The 21391-nt window shown below is 32.7% G+C and overlaps 1 protein-coding gene across 1 annotated transcript in view; it reads right to left on the bottom strand.

Moving 5' to 3' along the window:
• LOC143041854 (uncharacterized) overlaps nucleotides 1-21391 on the bottom strand; it is a 130160-nt gene that overhangs the window by 102613 nt on the left and 6156 nt on the right. The window contains exons 2-9 of the mRNA XM_076213958.1: nucleotides 19562-19691; nucleotides 18467-18568; nucleotides 15293-15400; nucleotides 9605-9782; nucleotides 6274-6455; nucleotides 5256-5381; nucleotides 3899-3976; nucleotides 1823-2088 (exon numbers count right to left, since the gene is read on the bottom strand). Of these exons, the coding sequence (XP_076070073.1) occupies nucleotides 1823-2088; nucleotides 3899-3976; nucleotides 5256-5381; nucleotides 6274-6455; nucleotides 9605-9782; nucleotides 15293-15400; nucleotides 18467-18568; nucleotides 19562-19636 (1115 nt within the window). The 5' untranslated portion in view covers nucleotides 19637-19691. The remainder of the gene's footprint in view (nucleotides 1-1822; nucleotides 2089-3898; nucleotides 3977-5255; nucleotides 5382-6273; nucleotides 6456-9604; nucleotides 9783-15292; nucleotides 15401-18466; nucleotides 18569-19561; nucleotides 19692-21391) is intronic.

Below are 21391 nucleotides of genomic sequence, written 5' to 3'. Positions count from 1 at the left end.
TCTCTCAGTAGAATTGTCAGTAGTTTTGCAATGTTGTCAGTAATACTCTCGCTGAGTGCCGCGAAGCGGCACGAACCATCTAGGGGGGGGGGGGGGTTTGGGGGCATGCCCCCCCATAAAAATTTTGAAAAATTAGATGCAATTTCCTGCATTCTGACAGTATCTGCAGTCTTATTCAGATATTTTTTGCAACAAAGATTATAACCTAAAATTTGCATGATTTGAAAAAAAGTTGAGCTTAAGTTTGCAGGTCTGGAATATTTCATTTCTAACACTACAGTTCAGGACCTTCTTCTACCTCCCTCCCCCACAAAATCCAACCCTAAAAATAATTTCGGCAGCACCCCTCCTAGGATTTTAACATTTCATTACCCCTCCCTATATGCCCAGGCCAATAAAGTTGGGTTTCGTAAGAAAGAAAATAAGAGACATGTGGGACAGATCCATTTATAAGATATGGATCATTCACATCTCCTGCCTACACATAGAAAATAGAATAAAAACTGACCTCCTGCGATTTTAGAATCGGGAAACATTAGTTTAAATGCTTTGTTGAATGTATCGGCAGATGACAGGGGTAGGTTTAGTTTTGCTATCAACTCGCACATCATAACCTCTACTTTAGTGGTGGAACGTTGCCGGTTCAGTTCAATAGTGTACAAGTCTTTGTACTTTTGAAGGCATTTCCTTTTCTTACGCGCTTGGTCTTGTTTAAAACTTGCATTGACTTTTTAGCGTTTTTGAGAAACGCCGGCATCCTGACAGGCTGGCCGACCATGAAATAAACTTGATCGCTATCATTTTGCGCTTAAAAGAGCGGCGATTCCCAGTCAGAAAAGCGCCTTTTAGATACTGATCGCCGTAAACGGAAGCAATTATGATTTTTTTCCGGGTTGGTAGAAAATCCGTACTTTTTCATGACAAATCCGTATTGAGTAATTTTATGAAAAAATCCGTGTAAAATACGGACAATCCGTACAAGTAAACACCTCTGTATTACTTATAATAAGAGAGAATTTAACATTACAAAAAATCTTAACTTTTTATTCAAGTAGTCACTGAACCATGAAAATGAGGTCAAGGACATTGGACATGTGACTGACAGAAAGTTGTAACATGAGGCATCTATATACAAAGTATGAAGCATCCAGGTCTTCCACCTTCTAAAATATAAAGCTTTTAAGAAGTTAGCTAACGCCGCCGCCGCCACCGCCACCGCCACTGGATCCCTATCCCTATGTCTAGCTTTCTTTTGTCGCAGGCTCGACAAAAAAAATCAAGTTCGATATTGATGATTTTCACTTTTGCTGCTTAGTAGTTAAGATTTGCAACTAAATGGAAAATGGCATTTTAAAACATTTTCAGGCACAAAATAGCTGTAATTTTTTATATTGCAACTTTATTTAGTTTTACTGTTTTGGAGTTATGGTACCTGATTGATTTTCCAGAGTTAAATGTTGTAATGTCATGAGATGAACACTATATAAAAGAATATAATTTGAACATCAGCTAATATATCAAGTTTTAAATTTTTTTTTTCTTCAAAATAGAAAGACATTGTTCCTGAGGAGCAGATGTAAGGGTGGGAAGGGAGGGGTATGGGGATAATTTTCTCTATCTACATTACTCTGATTTTTGCATATCCAGCTATTAGGAAATATTGTGCTGATGACAAACATAATCCTCAATTTTTAGTACTTGCTAAAAACCAGTCCCCCCTATTTCTTCTGCAGCATAAACAGGGCTCCCTTTTTTGATAATCCTGGGTCCACTTACTGTAACCCAAGGATTTAGTAAAAGAATCCATATACATTTAACTTACTGTTCATGGTATTCTATTGACTTGTCTAGAACTTCTAATTTTGTTGTCAAAAATTCTCCTGATATAAACTGTTGTACCTCCTCAATCAGTTTAGATGGTTTTCCTATTTCTATTAATATAAATTCACATTCTCTGAAAGGTCTAACATCTGCTGGTTTTTCATCTTCTTTCACTTCTTTAGTCTTCTCTTCAGGCTTCTTTTCTTCTGGAATCTTTACTTCTACTTTCACTTCTTCTTTATTCTCTGTTTCTTCTCCCTCAACTTTCTAATTAAAATAAATCTAATATATTTATCATACTTTCAGTAACTGGGATCATTCTTTTATGTGATATATTTTGCTTCCAGTAACTGGGAGCATTCTTTTATGTGATATATTTAGCTTTCAGTAACTGGGAGCATTCTTTTATGTGATATATTTAGCTTTCAGTAAGTTAATTTTGAAAAGAAACTTCCAGTTAGTAACTGGGAGCTTTCTTTTCAAAATTTATGTGATATATTTTGCATCCAGTAAATGGGAGCATTCTTTTAAGCGATATATTTTGCTTTCAGTAACTGGAAGCATTCTTTTATCTGAAATACTTAGCTTTCAGTAACTGGGAGCATTCTTTTATGTGATATATTTTGCATCCAGTAACTGGGAGCATTCTTTTAAGTAATATATTTAGCTTTCAGTAACTGGGAGCTGTCTTTTATGTGATATATTTATCTTTCAGTAACTGGGAGCAGTCTTTTATGTGATATATTTTGCATCCAGTAACTGGGAGCATTCTTTAATGTGATATATTTTGCTTCCAGTAACTGGGAGCTTTCTTTTATGGGATATCTTTTGTTTCCAGTAACTGGGTGAGATCTTTTATGATATATATTTTGATTCCAGTAAATGGGAGCTTTCTTTTATGTGATATCTTTTGCTTCCAGTAAACGGGAGCATTCTTTAATGTGATATCTTTTTCTTCCAGTAAATGGGAGAATTCTTTAATGTGATATCTTTTGCTTCCAGTAAATGGGAGCTTTCTTTTATGTGTTATCTTTTGTTTCCATTATCTGGGAGAGATCTTTTATGAGATATCTTTTGCTTCCAGTAAATGGGAGTATTTTTTATGTGATATATTTTGCTTCTAGTAAATGGAAGCATTCTTTTATGTGATATATTTTGCTTCTAGTAAATGGGAACATTTTTTTATGTGATGTCTTTTAGAATTGTTTTACTTGTACCTCTTGTCTATTTAACCTGTATTTATAGAACTTAGCACTTTTTCTGAGCTTATTTTAATAATAAGTTTATATCAGCCGAATTCATGCTCGTCAGTAGTTTGTCATATTTATCTTAATTTTTACTGATGAATGGCTATTTTTCTTCCAGCATATTCAGGAAAAGATCTTATTAATGTCATATGAGTATTAACCCTGCTTTGTACTACACAGACAGCCTGAGCTGGATATTTAACGTGCTAGTATTGCTGTTCGTTTGTTTTTCTACATTGCTGTGTTGTTAATTGTTGTGTGTTTATCTTTCTACATTGGCTTGAAGTATAGGGGAGGGTTAATACCTCACAAAGTATGTTTAACCTCGCCACATTTTTGAACCTGTCCAAGTCAGGAGCCTCTGGCCTTTGTTAGTCTTGTATGTTTGTTAAACTTTAGTTCATTTATATATTTCTGAGTTAAGTATGACGTCCATTATTACTGAACTAGTACACATTTTTGTTCAGGGGTTCACAGAATCATGCTTCCAGGTGCAGGATTTTCTAACTGTGTTGAAGACACATTGGTGGCCTTCAGCACCATAAAGCATATATATAAAATATGAGTTTTATAGCTCTTTTAGCTAATATTATACATGTATAAAGCTTCATACCAATATTTACTAGACTAGAATTTTCTGTCTTGTATTTAGCATATTGCTGCATTAACAAATATGTCCAGTGATAAAACTCTCTGCATGATTATGGCTTACTGTATTACATCCTTGATTTATCTTTATGTTAAATTATACTTCTGAAAAAAGTGGTTTATTGTGTTGTGAGAATGCTGTCTAAATGATGATACCTCACTTATCTATTAATCATACAAACCTCTGTCTCATCATTTTCCACTTCTTCTTTTTTAACCTCTGGTTCTTTATTTTTGGGGTAAACTGTAGTGAAAGCAGCCTGAAATGTTAGTTTTAAAAATATTTCACTTCTCTATATCTCAAATGTTTTCTACAATAAGAAGGTACATTATTTCATTACATGGATTCCAAATATGTCATTTCAAGTATTCCACACTTTTTCATTATGGGAGAAAAGTGCACACTATATTAATAGCAAATGTAAACATGTTGTTAAATAAACGCTTACAGCTGTTGTCTTTTAAAGTATATATAAAGAGAATATCATATGTCTTTTTCAATATCACATCCCCATCAACCTGAGACAGCAATATAATCCAAAGAGCTCTACTCGAGGGATAATGTTGGTAGAGGGTTCATAGGGTGTGTGATGCTGAAAAATCTGTATCTTATATACTTTAATGTATAACTTAAGTAGATGTTTATTTATGTGATATGACGTTATACAGATCTAAAGTGTGATAAAGCCTTTGCAACCTAGCTCGACTGACATAACTATCATCAGGGATGGCTGATGCAGCACGATTGCTGTTGACAGTATTACACATACCATGTATCTTTATCTACTACTTAGTATAAAATAAATGTATTTATTTTCATTTAAAGCATTAACTCCCCATTATCCACTCAAGAATTCTAAACTTATAACCTCACCTTACACCTTGTTTTTATCATACCAACAGCCCTTATTTTCTAACTTTTGTAATGAACCCTGTTATCCAAATAGGAAACCTAAGTTTCTAGCTTTGTCATGTTTGTGGTGAAACAAATTAACCCTTAACTCAATTCTTACTTTAGTGACTGCCATTGTTAAACAAGAATCTGAATTCTTAATTTAGTGACTGCCATTGTTAAACAAGAATCTGAATTCTTAATTAAGTGACTGTCCTTGCTTACCCAAACAACCACCCTAAATTCTCAACTTTAACAGATTTGTTATCCAAGCATCAACCCTGAATTATTATTTTTGTGACTCTGAATTATGCTTTATGACCTGTGTTTGTCTATAGCTAGAAACCTTGAAGACAAACATGAGAAATAATTCTTCTCAAAATTGATTCTCGTTTTCCTGCAATGAACCCTGAGCTTTTTGTCTGTGATGACCATTGTTTTAAAACAATCCTGAATTGATCCTTATTTCCCAACATTTGACCCTTACTTATAACCTTTGAGTGACTCTTATTGTTTTACATCAATCCTGAATTGATCCTTATTTCCCATTATTTAACCCTAAATTATGACCTTTGAGATGACCCTTGTAGTCATACAACAATCCTGAATTGGTCCTTATTTTCCAATAACAAACTCTGAATACTTACTTTTGTAACAACCCGTGTTATTGTATCAACAATATGATTCTTAACTCCCTCCAAATTTCCCTTTGTTGTATTGAAGGTGATAATAACTTGAACAGGATGGCTACTGATAACCACATCAAACATTGGCTGCAAAGATACATCATTATAAATTACTGTAAATTCAGAAATTATTGTGTTTTACAATTACAAAAATCTGCATAAATTATCAAAATGCAAATTCTAATTATTGCGATAATCATCCTGTAGCAATATTTAAGGTATTTAAATAATTTTTTTCAAGTGAACAGATCGATTGAGTCACCTGACCTTCAATAACTTTTGTCCACCTTACCAATCTTGATTTATCTGATATTCTGATCAAATTAAAATAGAACTGATGACTTTCAATTTGAAAAAAAACCATTGTTATTAAAAAGGTCTAATTCATTCCTTCAAGGTGAATTTAATTTTACTCACTGGATTCTAGTTTTTGAATTTTAAAAACGTTCAACAAAATAGAATTTTCTCTATGTTTCTGCTCCTATGCAGAATTTATCAAAACTGTAATTTTCCTCAATACTGAGGATTCATCTATTTCATGCAAATTCAGGACAAAGGTCATAAAGTGAACATGATAAATTACCTTGATATTCATTGCCGAGGAAAATTATGCCTCATTGATTTTAAAGTCATATTTATCTGAGTTTTTTTTTATTCCTATACAGTTGAGTAGTATATCTCATAATGACATTATCGCAATTTTACGAACTTTTCCTTTGATCATATTGACAGATAATTGCCTTTCTTAGCACAGTAGAGTGATATGAAAAATTGTCACGAGAAACTGATGGATTTATTAAAATGTGCTGTTGTCAATGAAATTAACAAATATTTCATAGGTAAAATAGCGATAAACAGATTATCATTGGTCATCTCAACTCGATTGCTATTCTCACGTTCACCGTACCGGCTCAAGTAAGAAAATCAATCTCAGTGAGATGACCAACAATAATCTTTAATTATTGATACATGTACTTACATGATCTAAAAGGACTTCAGTTAATGTTACTTTCCAGTCTTTTATGGGTAAATCAGTTATTTGATTGAAGGGTTGTAGCGCACCAAGCTTCTGCAGAGTTTTCTTAGTCTTAACAAACTCAACAAAATAACCAGCTAAGTGTTTTTGTGGTACTACTATTGTATGACCATGGTTCAGATCAACTATAAAAAGAGAAATGAAAACATTTGGTCAAATAAAAAAAGATGCCTGTTTCCTGTAACTGTGACTGTAACCACCCTATTTTTTACGCTAAAAAATATCCTACCCTTAAGTTTTTTTTTGTCATTTTTCAATAAGCACTGTTAAAATCAGAATGTCCCTCCCATAGACTCAATGTAAAAAAAAAAAGGTAAAATAAAAAAAAAAATCCCTATTTTTTTCAAAGATGTAATAGGAAACACACATATTAATTTTTTTTGGCCTTTAAACTGAATACAAAATTCAAATGCATATCGAAAGACTATATTTCAATGGCACTACATGTATTAATATTTGAACTGAATAAACTATTATTTCTATAAAAATTTCAGCATATATTTATTTAGGTAATTTTCTTGTCTAATAATAGTAGACATCTTGCTTGGTCAAGTGAACAGGGCGTATTGCATTTCCACTAATTTTCAAAGTCCCAATACTACGTTTCCGGAAATTTAAAGTATATGTTTCCGCAATTTGTTTGTATTCCTTTTCCGGAAATTTACCTGGTAAATTATAAATACTTGAAAATATATTGGATAAATTATTTATTTTATTTTTTCAACAAAGAAAAGGTTCTGATCTTATATCTACAATATACTAGATATAACCAGTTGATAGTAAAAACACCCGTTCAGAAATATAATAAGGAGCAGAAGAACTTCCTTCTTGGGGGGGGGTCCTACTTGAACAAAATATTAAACTTGTAAACGGTGAATGTACTACTGTGAACTTTGTATGACGTGTTACCTACAAATATTCTGCCAGAACTGACCTATGAACTCATATCAAGATATATCTATTTAGTGCTGACTTTTGAACATACGTTTTCATACATTTTGATGATGAATTTTACCAGCATGTTATGCTGACCTTTTTATTTTTTATTATGGCTATGCTTTCGATGAACGGGTATTTTTAATTATTTGCAGAAAAGATATAAATTATTTTTTCTGGAATAGTTACTTTTTTCCCAGAAAAGTAAGATATATATTTGCGGAAACGTATTAAACTTTTATTTCCGGAAAAGTAATACCAATTTGCGGAAACGTAAAACGCGGAGTGAACATGGATATGTAAATATTCTGAAATCTAGCAGTACAAGAACACAGTTTCATGAAGATTTCATTCATTTATTTTCTTCACTACTGAGTTATTCACAATTTTATGGATTTGACACTAATATTCTTTTCATTGTAAATTCAGAAATTGTTGTATACAGTTTATTATTGCGATTTCGTTATTTTAGATTAAAATTTGATTTTAATTTTTGCAAAACATTGTATTGAGAAAAATCCTGATTAAGGTGGTACCAAACACCTTGACTAAAATTAAATTTGGCTTGTTTAATTTTCACAAAATTTTGACAAAATATCAGCTTTGACCCTATGAAAAAATATATAAAAATTTCAAAAAATTTAAAAGAATCACTTTCTCGGAAAAAATTGGTTAAATATATAGCAGTTTGATAAACACTCATTTTGATTATTGAGAAACTTACTATTTCCTTAACAATACAATCTGATTTAAACATTTAGCTGATTTTACAGAGTTATCTCCCTGTAGTGTTAGGTACCACCTTAATTCATATAAAAATTTCATAAATAGAATTTAAATGATTGCGATTATAACCCTGTTGCATTTCTCACGATGATAAACCCATTGCAATAATTTCTTAATTTACTGTTTAGTAATAGTTGCCATGACCACTGAGTTCTCAACTGTTCTCAACTTTTGGGTTAAGAAAACTAATGTGAATATAATTTGTTGCGAAAAATTCAAATTTGGGTCTTTCCTTGTCTAATTACACCAAGTTAAATTTGAAAATCATGAAATTAAATCGCTGTGAATTAGGCTAGAAGGGCTAAACCCGATATAAAGTATCCATGAAAATAAGATGGTTTACAGTAGTTGTACTCTATTATTTTAGAGATGACCTCAATTTTATCACAATCATCATCGAAAACAGGTGCTTCGTCACCAAAAACTTGCTTTTTTGAATGATGTGATTAATAATCAGTTCCATCCAGCTTATATTTGATGAAAATGTTGTTATATCAATTCAAGTTCATACATAAATGAGGGTAAGAATTGGGGTTATCACATTACTACTAACAGTAATTATGTGGTTGAATTTAAGTTACAGTGACAAATGCAATAAAATATCAAGACTAGTTTTATTCTAATGGTAGTCTTTGACACTTGATCATAAAGACCGGGTGATTCCTACCTTCATTAATATCAATAAAACAAGATTGTTAAATAGTAACATATTGTACTATATGCATCATAAGATTATCTAGTTTTCCACTTTCTTGTTCAAACTTTTTATCCAATAAAATGTAATAATATTGCATTTAATACGAAGCTATACTCAATCCTTGCAAAACCATGCATTTTACAGACAAGATATAAGGCATGCAAATACTAGCAAAATGCCAAACAACTAGTCACACTAACTTTTATCAGACATGTTGTGATACATGTGTAATATTATGTTAATTTAATGAAAATTTACTCACACAATGATAAAATTGTTCTGAAATATAAGTTTTTAACTAAACTATACTACATTTAAGTAGATATGGCTATTCTTTTAATATTTTGTTAAAGAGTTTTCAAGTTAATTACACAGGGACATTGTTTGGCTGCTGCCCGTCGTACATCACCAATCAATCTTTTCCTTTGAAATTCATGGAAATTCATGTTTTAAATAATGGAAAATGGTTAGTTTTTGGTAAAGAAAGACTACATGGCACATACATCAATTATTTTGCTCGTACTTTGCACCTGTTATTGGTGCCAGGGAGCTGTTGCATTTTGAAGTATTGTTATTTATGTTTTTCATATATATAATTTTTGCCACACCTTTGCAAGGTTTTGTACAAGTTAAATTACTTGATCTGTTGTGGAAAACAGTTATTAATTTATTAAATTAATCTTTTTTTTTATAAGTATTGAAAAATCATGTCACAAATAAAATCGTGTACACCAGCAATTAATAATAATAAATAATTCTAATTTCCTGTCAGTCGATTTCGCTGTCCTTCAGGATTGTAAATATGTAACTATCCACCATATATTATATTGCTATTCTTTTTATAATTATTCTTACCAAGATTTTCTTCTCCAGTTAGTATAGGACAGCCATTGATCAGAAAAGTTTTGACTGCAGGATGACTAAGATGTCTGATGGAGACTCCTCTCAGCGAGACCAATGTCACCTTAGGCACAGCTGCCAGAAGTAAAGCCACATCATCGTCTGTCAACTGATGACACCCATCTAAATATATCTGTTTGTAAAAATAAAAGAACAATTAAAGAATATAAGATAATACCAGCAGGGATTTGGAAATACCATCCTCATAATGCCCCAAAATTTTTGTGCAAGTAAATATGTTCCTACTACTTTACCAATAGGTACATGTATAAGTTATATTATAACACTTATCCATAAAACACATTTATCTTTGAAATTTTAATGTTATCGAAATTATAGAACCGATGTATGCATACATATAAAACTTATACTTGCATGCACATTTTTATTTTTATTACACATCTATAATGTATTATCAGTAAATCAGCTATCTAACTGTTGAATAACATGAGAATTGCTATGGTAATGTTGAATAACATGAGTACTGCTATCTAATTGTTGTATAACATGAGCATTGCTATGGTGATGTTGAATAGCATGAGCATTTCTATCTTAATGTTGAATAACATGTGTATTGCTATCTTAATAATAAATAACATGAGTATTGCTATGGTAATGTTGAATAACATGAGACATGCTATCTTTATGTTGAATAAAATGAGTATTGCTTTTGTAATTTTGAATAGCATCTGTACTGCTATCTTAATGTTGAATAGCATGAGTATTGCTATCTTAATGTTGAATAAAATGAGTATTGCTATGGTAATGTTGAATTACATGAGTACTGCTATCTAACTGTTGAATAACATGAGTATTGCTATGGTAATGTTGAATAGCATGAGTATTGCTATCTTAATGTTGAATAACATGAGTATTGCTATGGTAATGTTGAATAACATGAGTACTGCTATCTTTATGTTGAATAAAATGAGTATTGTTTTTGTAATTTTGAATAGCATGAGTACTACTATCTTAATGTTGAATAGCATGAGTAGTGCTATCTTTATGTTGAATAACATGAGTATTGCTATGGTAATGTTGAATAACATGAGTACTGCTATCTAACTGTAGAATAGCATGAGTATTACTATCTTAATGTTGAATTACATGTGTATTGCTATCTTAATGTTGAATAATATGAGTATTGCTATGGTAATGTTAAATAACATGAGTACTGCTATCTAACTGTTGAATAATATGAGTATTGCTATCTTAATGTTGAATAACATGTGTATTGCTATCTTAATGTTGAATAACATGAGTATTGCTATGGTAATATTGAATTACATGAGAACTGCTATCTAACTGTTGAATAACATGAGTATTGCTATGGTTATGTTGAATAGCATGAGTATTACTATCTTAATGTTGAATAACATATGTATTGCTATCTTAATGTTGGATAGCATGAGTATTGCTATCTAACTGTTGAATAACATGAGTATTGCTATGGTAATGTTGAATAACATGAGTCACTATGACCAAAGATAAAGGGACACAATGACCAAAGATGAAGTGTCAAATTGACCAAAGATGAAGTGTCAAATTGACCAAAGATGAAGTGTTAAATTGACCAAAGGTGAAGCATCACAATAACCAAAGATGAAGCATCACTAAGACCAAAGATAAAGTGTCAAATTGACTAACGATGAAAGGTCACAATGACCAAAGATGAAGCATCACAATGACCAAAGATGAAGGGACACAATGACCAAAGATGAAGCGTCACAATGACCAAAGATGAAACATTACAATGACCAAAGATGAAGCATCACAATGACCAAAGATGAAGGGACACAATGACCAAAGATGAAGTGTCACAATGACCAAAGATGAAGGGACACAATGACCAAAGATGAAGCATCACAATGACCAAAGATGAAGGGACACAATGACCAAAGATGAAGCGTCACAATGACCAAGGATGAAGCATTACAATGACCAAAGATGAAGCATCACAATGACCAAGGATGAAGTGTCAAATTGACAAAAGATGAAGAATCACAATGACCAAAGGTGAAGTGTCAAATTGACTAAAGATAAAGCGTCACAATGACCAAAGATGAAGCTTCACAATGACCAAAGATGAAGCATCACAACGACCAAAGACAAATCATCACAATGACCAAAGATGAAGCATCACAATGACCAAAGATGAAGGGACACAATGACCAAAGATGAAGCGTTACAATGACCAAGGATGGAGCATCACAATGACCAAAGATGAAGCATCACAATCACCAAAGATGAAGGGACACAATGACCAAAGATGAAGCGTCACAATGACCAAGGATGAAGCATTACAATGACCAAAGATGAAGCATCACAATGACCAAGGATGAAGAGTCAAATTGACTAAAGATGAAGCGTCACAATGACCAAAAATAAAGCATCACAATGACCAAAGATAAAGCATCACAATGACCAAAGATGAAGCATCACAATGACCAAAGATGAAGCATCACAATGACCAAAGATGAAGCATCACAATGACCAAGGATGAAGGGACACAATGACCAAAGATGAAGCATCACAATGACCAAAGACGAATCATCACAATGACCAAAGATGAAGCATCACAATGACCAAAGATGAAGGGACACAATGACCAAAGATGAAGCGTCACAATGACAAAGGATGAAGCATTACAATGACCACAGATGAAGCATCACAATGACCAAGGATGAAGTGTCAAATTGACTTAAGATGAAGCATCACAATGACCAAAGGTGAAGTGTCAAATTGACTAAAGATGAAGCGTCACAATGACCAAAGGTGAAGCGTCACAATGACCAAAGATGAAGCATCACAATGACCAAAGATGAAGCATCACAATGACCAAAGATGAAGGGACACAATGACCAAAGATGAAGGGACAAAATGACCAAAGATGAAGCGTCACAATGACCAAGGATGAAGCATTACAATGACCAAAGATGAAGCATCACAATGACCAAGGATGAAGAGTCAAATTGACTAAAGATGAAGGGACACAATGACCAAAGATAAAGCATCACAATGACCAAAGATGAAGCATCACAATGACCAAAGATGAAGCATCACAATGACCAAAGATGAAGCGTCACAATGACCAAAGATAAAGCATCACAATGACCAAAGATGAAGCATCACTAAGACCAAAGATGAAGCATCACTAAGACCAAAGATAAAGTGTCAAATTGACTAAAGATGAAAGGTCACAATGACCAAAGATGAAGCATCACAATGACCAAAGATGAAGCATCACAATGACCAAGGATGAAGTGTCAAATTGACTAAAGATGAAAGGTCACAATGACCAAAGATAAAGCATCACAATGACCAAAGATGAAGCATCACAATGACCAAGGATGAAGTGTCAAATTGACTAAAGATGAAGCGTCACAATGACCAAAGATGAAGCATCACAATGACCAAAGATGAAGGGACACAATGACCAAAGATGAAGCGTCACAATGACCAAAGATAAAGCATCACAATGACCAAAGATGAAGCATTACAATGACCAAAGATGAAGCATTACAATGACCAAAGATAAAGCATCACAATGACTAAAGATGAAGCATCACAATGACCAAGGATGAAGCATCACAATGACCAAAGATGAAGGGACACAATGACCAAAGATGAAGCGTCACAATGACCAAGGATGAAGCATTACAATGACCAAAGATGAAGCATCACAATGACCAAAGATGAAGGGACACAATGACCAAAGATGAAGCGTCACAATGACCAAGGATGAAGCATTACAATGACCAAAGATGAAGCGTCACAATGACCAAAGATGAAGCGTCACAATGACCAAAGATGAAGTCACAATGACCAAAGATGAAGCATCACAATGACCAAGGATGAAGCATCACAATGACCAAAGATGAAGGGACACAATGACCAAAGATAAAGCATCACAATGACCAAGGATGAAGCATTACAATGACCAAAGATGAAGCATCACAATGACCAAAGATAAAGCATCACAATGACCAAAGATGAAGCATTACAATGACCAAAGATGAAGCATCACAATGACCAAAGATAAAGCATCACAATGACCAAAGATGAAGCGTCACAATGACCAAGGATGAAGCATCACAATGACCAAAGATGAAGGGACACAATGACCAAAGATGAAGCGTCACAATGACCAAGGATGAAGCATTACAATGACCAAAGATGAAGCGTCACAATGACCAAAGATAAAGCATCACAATGACCAAGGATGAAGTGTCAAATTGACTTAAGATGAAGCATCACAATGACCAAAGATGAGGCATCTCAATGATCAAAATCCTACCTAAGTGGGAAACTGTTGCGGACAGGTAGTAAACAAAATCTATTACAAATAAAATTGAGCATGGAAATTGGGAATGTGTCAAACAGACAACAACCCAATAGACTGTTTAATGTAACAGTGTAGTTTTGGTTACAAATTCATAACAAATGTGGAAAAATCGTAACTGTTTGCATCTATGGCATCAATATGGTAATATTGAATTACATGAGAACTGCTATCTAACTGTTGAATAACATGAGTATTGCTATGGTTATGTTGAATAGCATGAGTATTACTATCTTAATGTTGAATAACATATGTATTGCTATCTTAATGTTGGATAGCATGAGTATTGCTATCTAACTGTTGAATAACATGAGTATTGCTATGGTAATGTTGATTAACATGAGTCACTATGACCAAAGATAAAGGGACACAATGACCAAAGATGAAGTGTCAAATTGACCAAAGATGAAGTGTCAAATTGACCAAAGATGAAGTGTTAAATTGACCAAAGGTAAAGCATCACAATAACCAAAGATGAAGCATCACAATAACCAAAGATAAAGTGTCAAATTGACTAAAGATGAAAGGTCACAATGACCAAAGATGAAGCATCACAATGACCAAAGATGAAGCATCACAATGACCAAAGATGAAGGGACACAATGACCAAAGATGAAGCGTCACAATGACCAAAGATGAAGCATTACAATGACCAAAGATGAAGCATCACAATGACCAAAGATGAAGGGACACAATGACCAAAGATGAAGCGTCACAATGACCAAAGATGAAGCATCACAATGACCAAAGATGAAGGGACACAATGACCAAAGATGAAGCGTCACAATGACCAAGGATGGAGCATCACAATGACCAAAGATGAAGCGTCACAATGACCAAGGATGAAGCATCACAATGACCAAAGATGAAGGGACACAATGACCAAAGATAAAGCGTCACAATGACCAAGGATGAAGCATTACAATGACCAAAGATGAAGCATCACAATGACCAAGGATGAAGTGTCAAATTGACTTAAGATGAAGCATCACAATGACCAAAGATGAGGCATCTCAATGTTCAAAATCCTACCTAAGTGGGAAACTGTTGCGGACAGGTAGTAAACAAAATCTATTACAAATAAAATTGAGCATGGAAATTGGGAATGTGTCAAACAGACAACAACCCAATAGACTGTTTAATGTAACAGTGTAGTTTTGGTTACAAATTCATAACAAATGTGGAAAAATCGTAACTGTTTGCATCTATGGCATCAATTTGTCTAATTAAACCCAGTTTTTTTTTAACTAGATACCAATTACTGAGATGAGAGTGTACATATATTTTATAAACCAACTTACCGATTTGCAATTTTTTGCCTCTGCCAATAACTTTGTCAGCCATTTAATACCAGCATTTGTAATCTGATTGCATCCTTGTAGATGTAAGTCTGTGAGATTCACAAATTTCTGAATAAAAAATGTCAAATATTAGTCTTATTCAATGAACTTTGAATCTGTGAAATAGAACAAAGACTGCGACTGAATGATTATTTGTGGGATAAGAGTTTTTGTCATTTTCATGAAGGGGGGGGGGGGGGGGGGTAACTGTTTTCAACACACTGTGTTAACTGTTATAACTTATCAGCATTTTTGCCTTTGTTGTTAACTGTTATTGCCAAAATCGAGGTGTTGTTAACATATTGACTGACCCCCTATTGCCCCCCCTCTTTCATGACTAAAGGTAATCCATGAATTTAAAGTTCAATAAAGTACTTATTTCTACATGCTTATATGCAGACTTTTGCAAATTTATGTCATCAAATATCTACAAAAACCAATCAATGAACATTATATCTAGGAAAATATATGAATTTACAGTATAAATAGCAAAACATCATACCCTATTAATTATTATTTCAATCAGTATTAGCATATGAACTTTCTTCAAGACAATGTTGTGCACATTTAAACAGGAAAATGACAGAAAAATAATTATAAGCTACCCCCCTTTTTTTTGGACGATCAATGCATTTGAATGGGTACATGTGGTTGGAACACACCCCCCCCCCCCCCTCCACTTTGTCCTGGGTTGGGAACCCCCCTTTTTAAAATGGCTGGATCCGCCCCTGCATCACAAGACTCCCATATCTGCTTGAGGCTTTAGCTGAGGGTCAATATGGGTCGAGGGATGATACCAAGGCAAATATGGAAAAAGCATGATATATTAACTTTATCACATCTTTAAGTTCTGCAGAAAAGAGAAAAGTGTTTAATTATAAAAGAAAATATCACATTTTCTATTAATTTTTATCATTTACTGCTTACACATTATTGTAACATTTTCCCTTATTTCTTAATATGGTAATATACAAAAGCGAGAATTTGGCATAACTGGTGCTAAATCGATAAAAGTTGGTTTGACATTATTACTCATGGCCATTGTAACAGAATTATCTTAGTTTTCAATACAAACAGTGAAACACCATCATTATTCGCCATTGTCGTTAAGGACTCAGTGACGTCAAATCATTTAATCGGGGCACAATAACCACTTTTTTGCACTGGGCAGCAATCTGAGGACAATTTTGCGGTTATTGCATATGCAAAACCCAACGTTTTTGTAACAAATATGTGATAAATAATTATAAAAATTTGTAAGGGTTCCGCGGAACCCAGTGTCTCGCCTACTCTTTCTGTTTATCGCAAGCTCAACAAAAATGAGGAAACAAATCGATAAAATATTCCTGTTGATACTATCTTTTGATTGTAAGAAGCTTCTGTCCAAGTTTGGTAAAAATCCAGGATAGTTTATGTAATAAATGTTTAAAAAATTTAACTGCACACTGAATGTGATGTTAACTAGAAGAAAACAAAATTTCCTTCTAGATACTAGCTTTTGATCATAAACAAGCTTCTTTCCAGGTTTGGTACAAATCCAAAATAGTATAAGAAAGTTATTAAAATTTTAAAAAGTTAAACCACAGAGTGAATGTGTTGTTTCGCAGCAAATCTAAGTCACATTAAAAGTAAAATACAAAAAAAAAAATTTTTTTACAAAATTTCCTTCTAGATACTAGCTTTTGATCATAAACAAGCTTCTGTCCAAGTTTGGTACAAATCCAAAATAGTACATGTAGTATAAGAAAGTTATTAAAATTTAAAAAAGTTTAACCACAGAGTGAATGTATTGTTTCCTGGCAGAAAATCTAAGTCCATTTAAAAGTAAAATACAGAAAAATGGAATTTTTTTTTACCAAATTTACTTCTGGATACTATCTTATGATCATAAACAATCTTCTGTCCAAGTTTGGTACCAACCCAGGATAGTTTAAGAAAGTCATTAAAATTTTAAAAACATTAACCACAGAGTGAATGTAATATTTCCCGGCAGAAAAACTAAGTCCATTTATAAGTAAAATACGGAAAAAATGGAATTTTATTTTTACAAAATTTACTTCTGGATACTATCTTTTGATCATAAACAAGCTTCTGTCCAAGTTTGGTAGAAATCCAGGATCGTTTGAGAAAGTTATTCAAATTTCAAAAACTTTAACCACAGAGTGAATATTTGTGGACGCCGCCGACGACGACACTGACGACGACGGAATGTAGGATCGCTTAGTCTCGCTTTTTCGACTAAAGTCGAAGGCTCGACAATAAACAGCTGCGCCATGAGCGCATGATACGCCCTTTGTCTTGTGTGAGAAGTTTTATGCAATAATCATAAATAGTTTCTGAGATACGGTGCTACATGATAATCAATAACTCTAAAATAAAATTTTGAATCATCACCAAAAAGTATACAGATCTTAAGATTAAAATAATTAAGAAGTGTGTAAAGTTTTAAGCAATAGTCATTAATGGTTTTTAAGATACGATGCAACATGTGAAAAAAAAAACTCTTTTTAACAAAAACCTCAATAACTCCAAAATAAAATTTTGAATCATCACCAAAAAGTATACAGATCTTTACACTAATATAACTAAGAAGTGTGTAAAGTTTTAGGCATTAATCTTAAATCATTTATGAGATATGGCGCGACATGTGAAAACCCACCCCCCTTTTAAAAAAACCTGCAATAACTCTAAAATAAAATTTGGAATCATCACCAAAAAGTATAATCTTTGAATTAATATAATTAAGAAGTGTGTGAAGTTTAAAGCAATAATCATAGATCGTTTTTGAGATACAGCGTGACATGTGAAAAATACACCCCCGTTATTAAGTCCTGTAACTCAAAAAGTTTAAATTCTATTTTCACCCAAAATTATACAGATTATTTGACTATCATAAGAAACCTATATTGTAAGTTTCATGAAATTTGGATAAGCGGTTCTCAAGTTACAGTGCGACATGTGGACGCTGGACATTTGTATACATAATATGTCCCGTCAAAATTTTGACGGGCCTATAAAAAATTAAACATGTCTGTTTATCACATGAATAAAAAAAAAACATCAATTGTTTTTATACTGTGTAGAAATTGTCTTTTTTTATTGCATTACCTATATAAATAATTGTAATATATTTACCCTCTTTCCTGTCTTGAAGAGATAAAGAACAGCATCATTACTATAGGCATTTTTGCAAAATTCTAATTTTGATGGTACATAGGTTGCCTTCTCTAAAAATTTCTGTAAATGAAATTATTTCAAACAATGAATATATATAACATAGTTACTTGGTAATGATTTGAAATAAAGGGGGTGTAATTACATTGTAATTGATTCAAACTTGGTAGCTGTCTCCATACATACCATATCCTGGAAAATCTTGTGTTGTAGAAAAATCTAGTATCTGTACTTCAATACTATTAACTGCAAACATTTTTTAAACTGGAATTTTTACAAGAAACAATATCATAGTTCAGGAAGTGTTTCTAAACTTGTCCAAGAATAGAAATTGCCAAAGATGATGTATAGAAAAATAATTCTTTCAAATCAAATAACTTTTGCAATTATATAGATATAGGAAGATGTACGTGGTATGAGTGCCAATGAGACAACTCTCCATTTAAGTCACAAAACTCTCAATTTGTAAAAGTAAACCATAATAGGTTAAAATACGGTCTTCGACACATAGCCTTGGCTCACACCAAAGAGTAATATCTTTTTTTTTTGTATGTGACCTACTGTAATGTTTTCATTGTAGGAGGCCAATGTGTAATAATTCTGTATTTACTAACTACTACTTGTTCATGATGTTTATCGTAAGACAACATGATATAAAACTTCCATGTTATATTAACCACAGTGTATTGTATAAAGACAAAGTCAATGAACTTTTAGCACTTGTAACTGGTATTGACAATCAAGATAAGATTTTAAGCAGAGTCTCTATAAATGTAAACAATGTGTAGAAAACCTGATTATCTGTTTATTGTCCTATAACTGGTTGTTTTCCCCGCCCTAAAACAATTTTATGCTTGACAAAAGCTAGCTTGATAACATCTCCTCTCATATTGTGATGTCGCTTATAATTTCTCCTCTCAGATTGTGACATCGTTGATAATAGCTGCTCTCGTCTCAAAGCTGTGATACAAGAATTACTAAGCGACTGAGCAGGGTGATATAGGCGTAGGGAAGGACGATAAGATGAAATAGCAATACATGTATCATTTCACTCACCTTTAAATCTCCAAGAGAAATTCGACCACTGTGTAAAGATGCAGTGGCTTCAGCCACACTCAAAAAGTCTGCCATCTTATGTTACCGGACACATGTACAAATTTTATTGTATAATTCAAAACTCCATCATCTGTCAACAAATACAAATTTATATATATATACGGTACGTATTATATGCATATTCCAATACATGAAAATATGGTTTACAGAAATAAAAAAATAAAAAATTTGTAAGGGTTCCACGGAACCCAGTGTCTCGCCTACTTCTGCTGTTAATGGCAGACTCAACAAAAATGAGGAAAAACATCAATAAAAATTTCCCTCTCAATACTGTCTTTTGATTGAAAGAAGCTTCCAAGTTTGGTAAAAAATTCAGGATAGTTTATGAATCTAATAAATGTTTTATAAACTTTAACTGCAGACTGTATGTAATGTTAACTGGAAGAAAAACTAAGTCCATTTATAAGTAAAATACGGAAAAAGTGAATTTTTTTTTTACAAATTTAGCTTCTGAATAATATCTTATGATCAGAAACAAGCTTTTGTCTAAGTTTGGTAGAAATCCAGGATAGTCTAAGATCATTATAAAAATTTTAAAAACTTAAACCACAGAGTGAATGTTTTGTTTCTGGCAAAAAAACTAAGTCCATTTATAAGTAAAATACGGAAAAAAGGAAATTTATTTTTACAAAATTTTCTTCTTGATACTATCTTATGATCATAAACAAGCTTCTGTCCAAGTTTGGTACAAATCAAGGATAGTTTATGAAAGTTATTAAAATTTTAAAAACTTTAACCACAGAGTGAATGTAATGTTTCCTCGCAGAAAAACTAAGTCCATTTATAAGTAAAATACGGAAAAGTGGAAATTTATTTTTACAAAATTTTCTTCTTGATACTATCTTATGATCATAAACAAGCTTCTGTCCAAGTTTGGTACAAATCAAGGATAGTTTATGAAAGTTATTAAAATTTTAAAAACTTTAACCACAGAGTGAATGTAATGTTTCCTCGCAGAAAAACTAAGTCCATTTATAAGTAAAATACGGGAAAAATGGAATTTTATTTTTACAAAATTTACTTCTGGATACTTTCTTATGATCATAAACAAGCTTCTGTCCAAGTTTGGTAGAAATTCAGTATAGTTTAAGAAAGTTATTAAAATTTCAAAAACTTTAACCACAGAGTGAATATTTGTGGACGCCGCCGACGACGACGCCGACGACGGAATGTAGGATCGCTTAGTCTCGCTTTTTCGACAAAAGTCGAAGGCTCGACAAAAACATAATGATATTACAAACTCTATGATCTGTAAACAGAAATATGCAAAGTAAAATACTGTGGATTCATTTATTTTCGTGGGTACCAATTTTCGTGGATTGATGAAAACTTCGTGGATATGTGAATTCGTTGTTTTGGCAAATTATGCATACATACCTTTAGAAAATCTGTATTTTGTTGATCATTTAAATTCGTGGTTCCCCTGTCCCCACGGAATCCACGAAAATTGGTATCCAACGAATATTAATGAATCCACAGTAGCACTTTGCTATCATTGCTGCATATCATGACATACATTAGGCTAGAAGACTGAAATGGCCAAAACTTTTCTTCAACAACAAATCATTTCAACATAATAATGAAAATGTAAAATGGGAAAAGTTAAGGTGACGAAAAAATCTGTAAACATCTCCATAATGGAAAAGTTAATAACCTAAATAGGTTTTTCAATTTTCTGTAAAGTTCTAAATATCGGCGTTGAAAAAAAAGGTCTCATCTCTTGAAATTATTTGAAAAGTTCCCAAGTGCAATGAGTGTGAAACAATTGGA

This window comes from Mytilus galloprovincialis, chromosome 8, assembly GCF_965363235.1.
Source record: "Mytilus galloprovincialis chromosome 8, xbMytGall1.hap1.1, whole genome shotgun sequence".
Taxonomy (NCBI): Eukaryota; Metazoa; Mollusca; class Bivalvia; order Mytilida; family Mytilidae; genus Mytilus; species Mytilus galloprovincialis.
The sequence above is the reverse complement of the archived record's forward strand: the minus strand, read 5'-3'. Positions and strand labels throughout refer to the sequence as shown.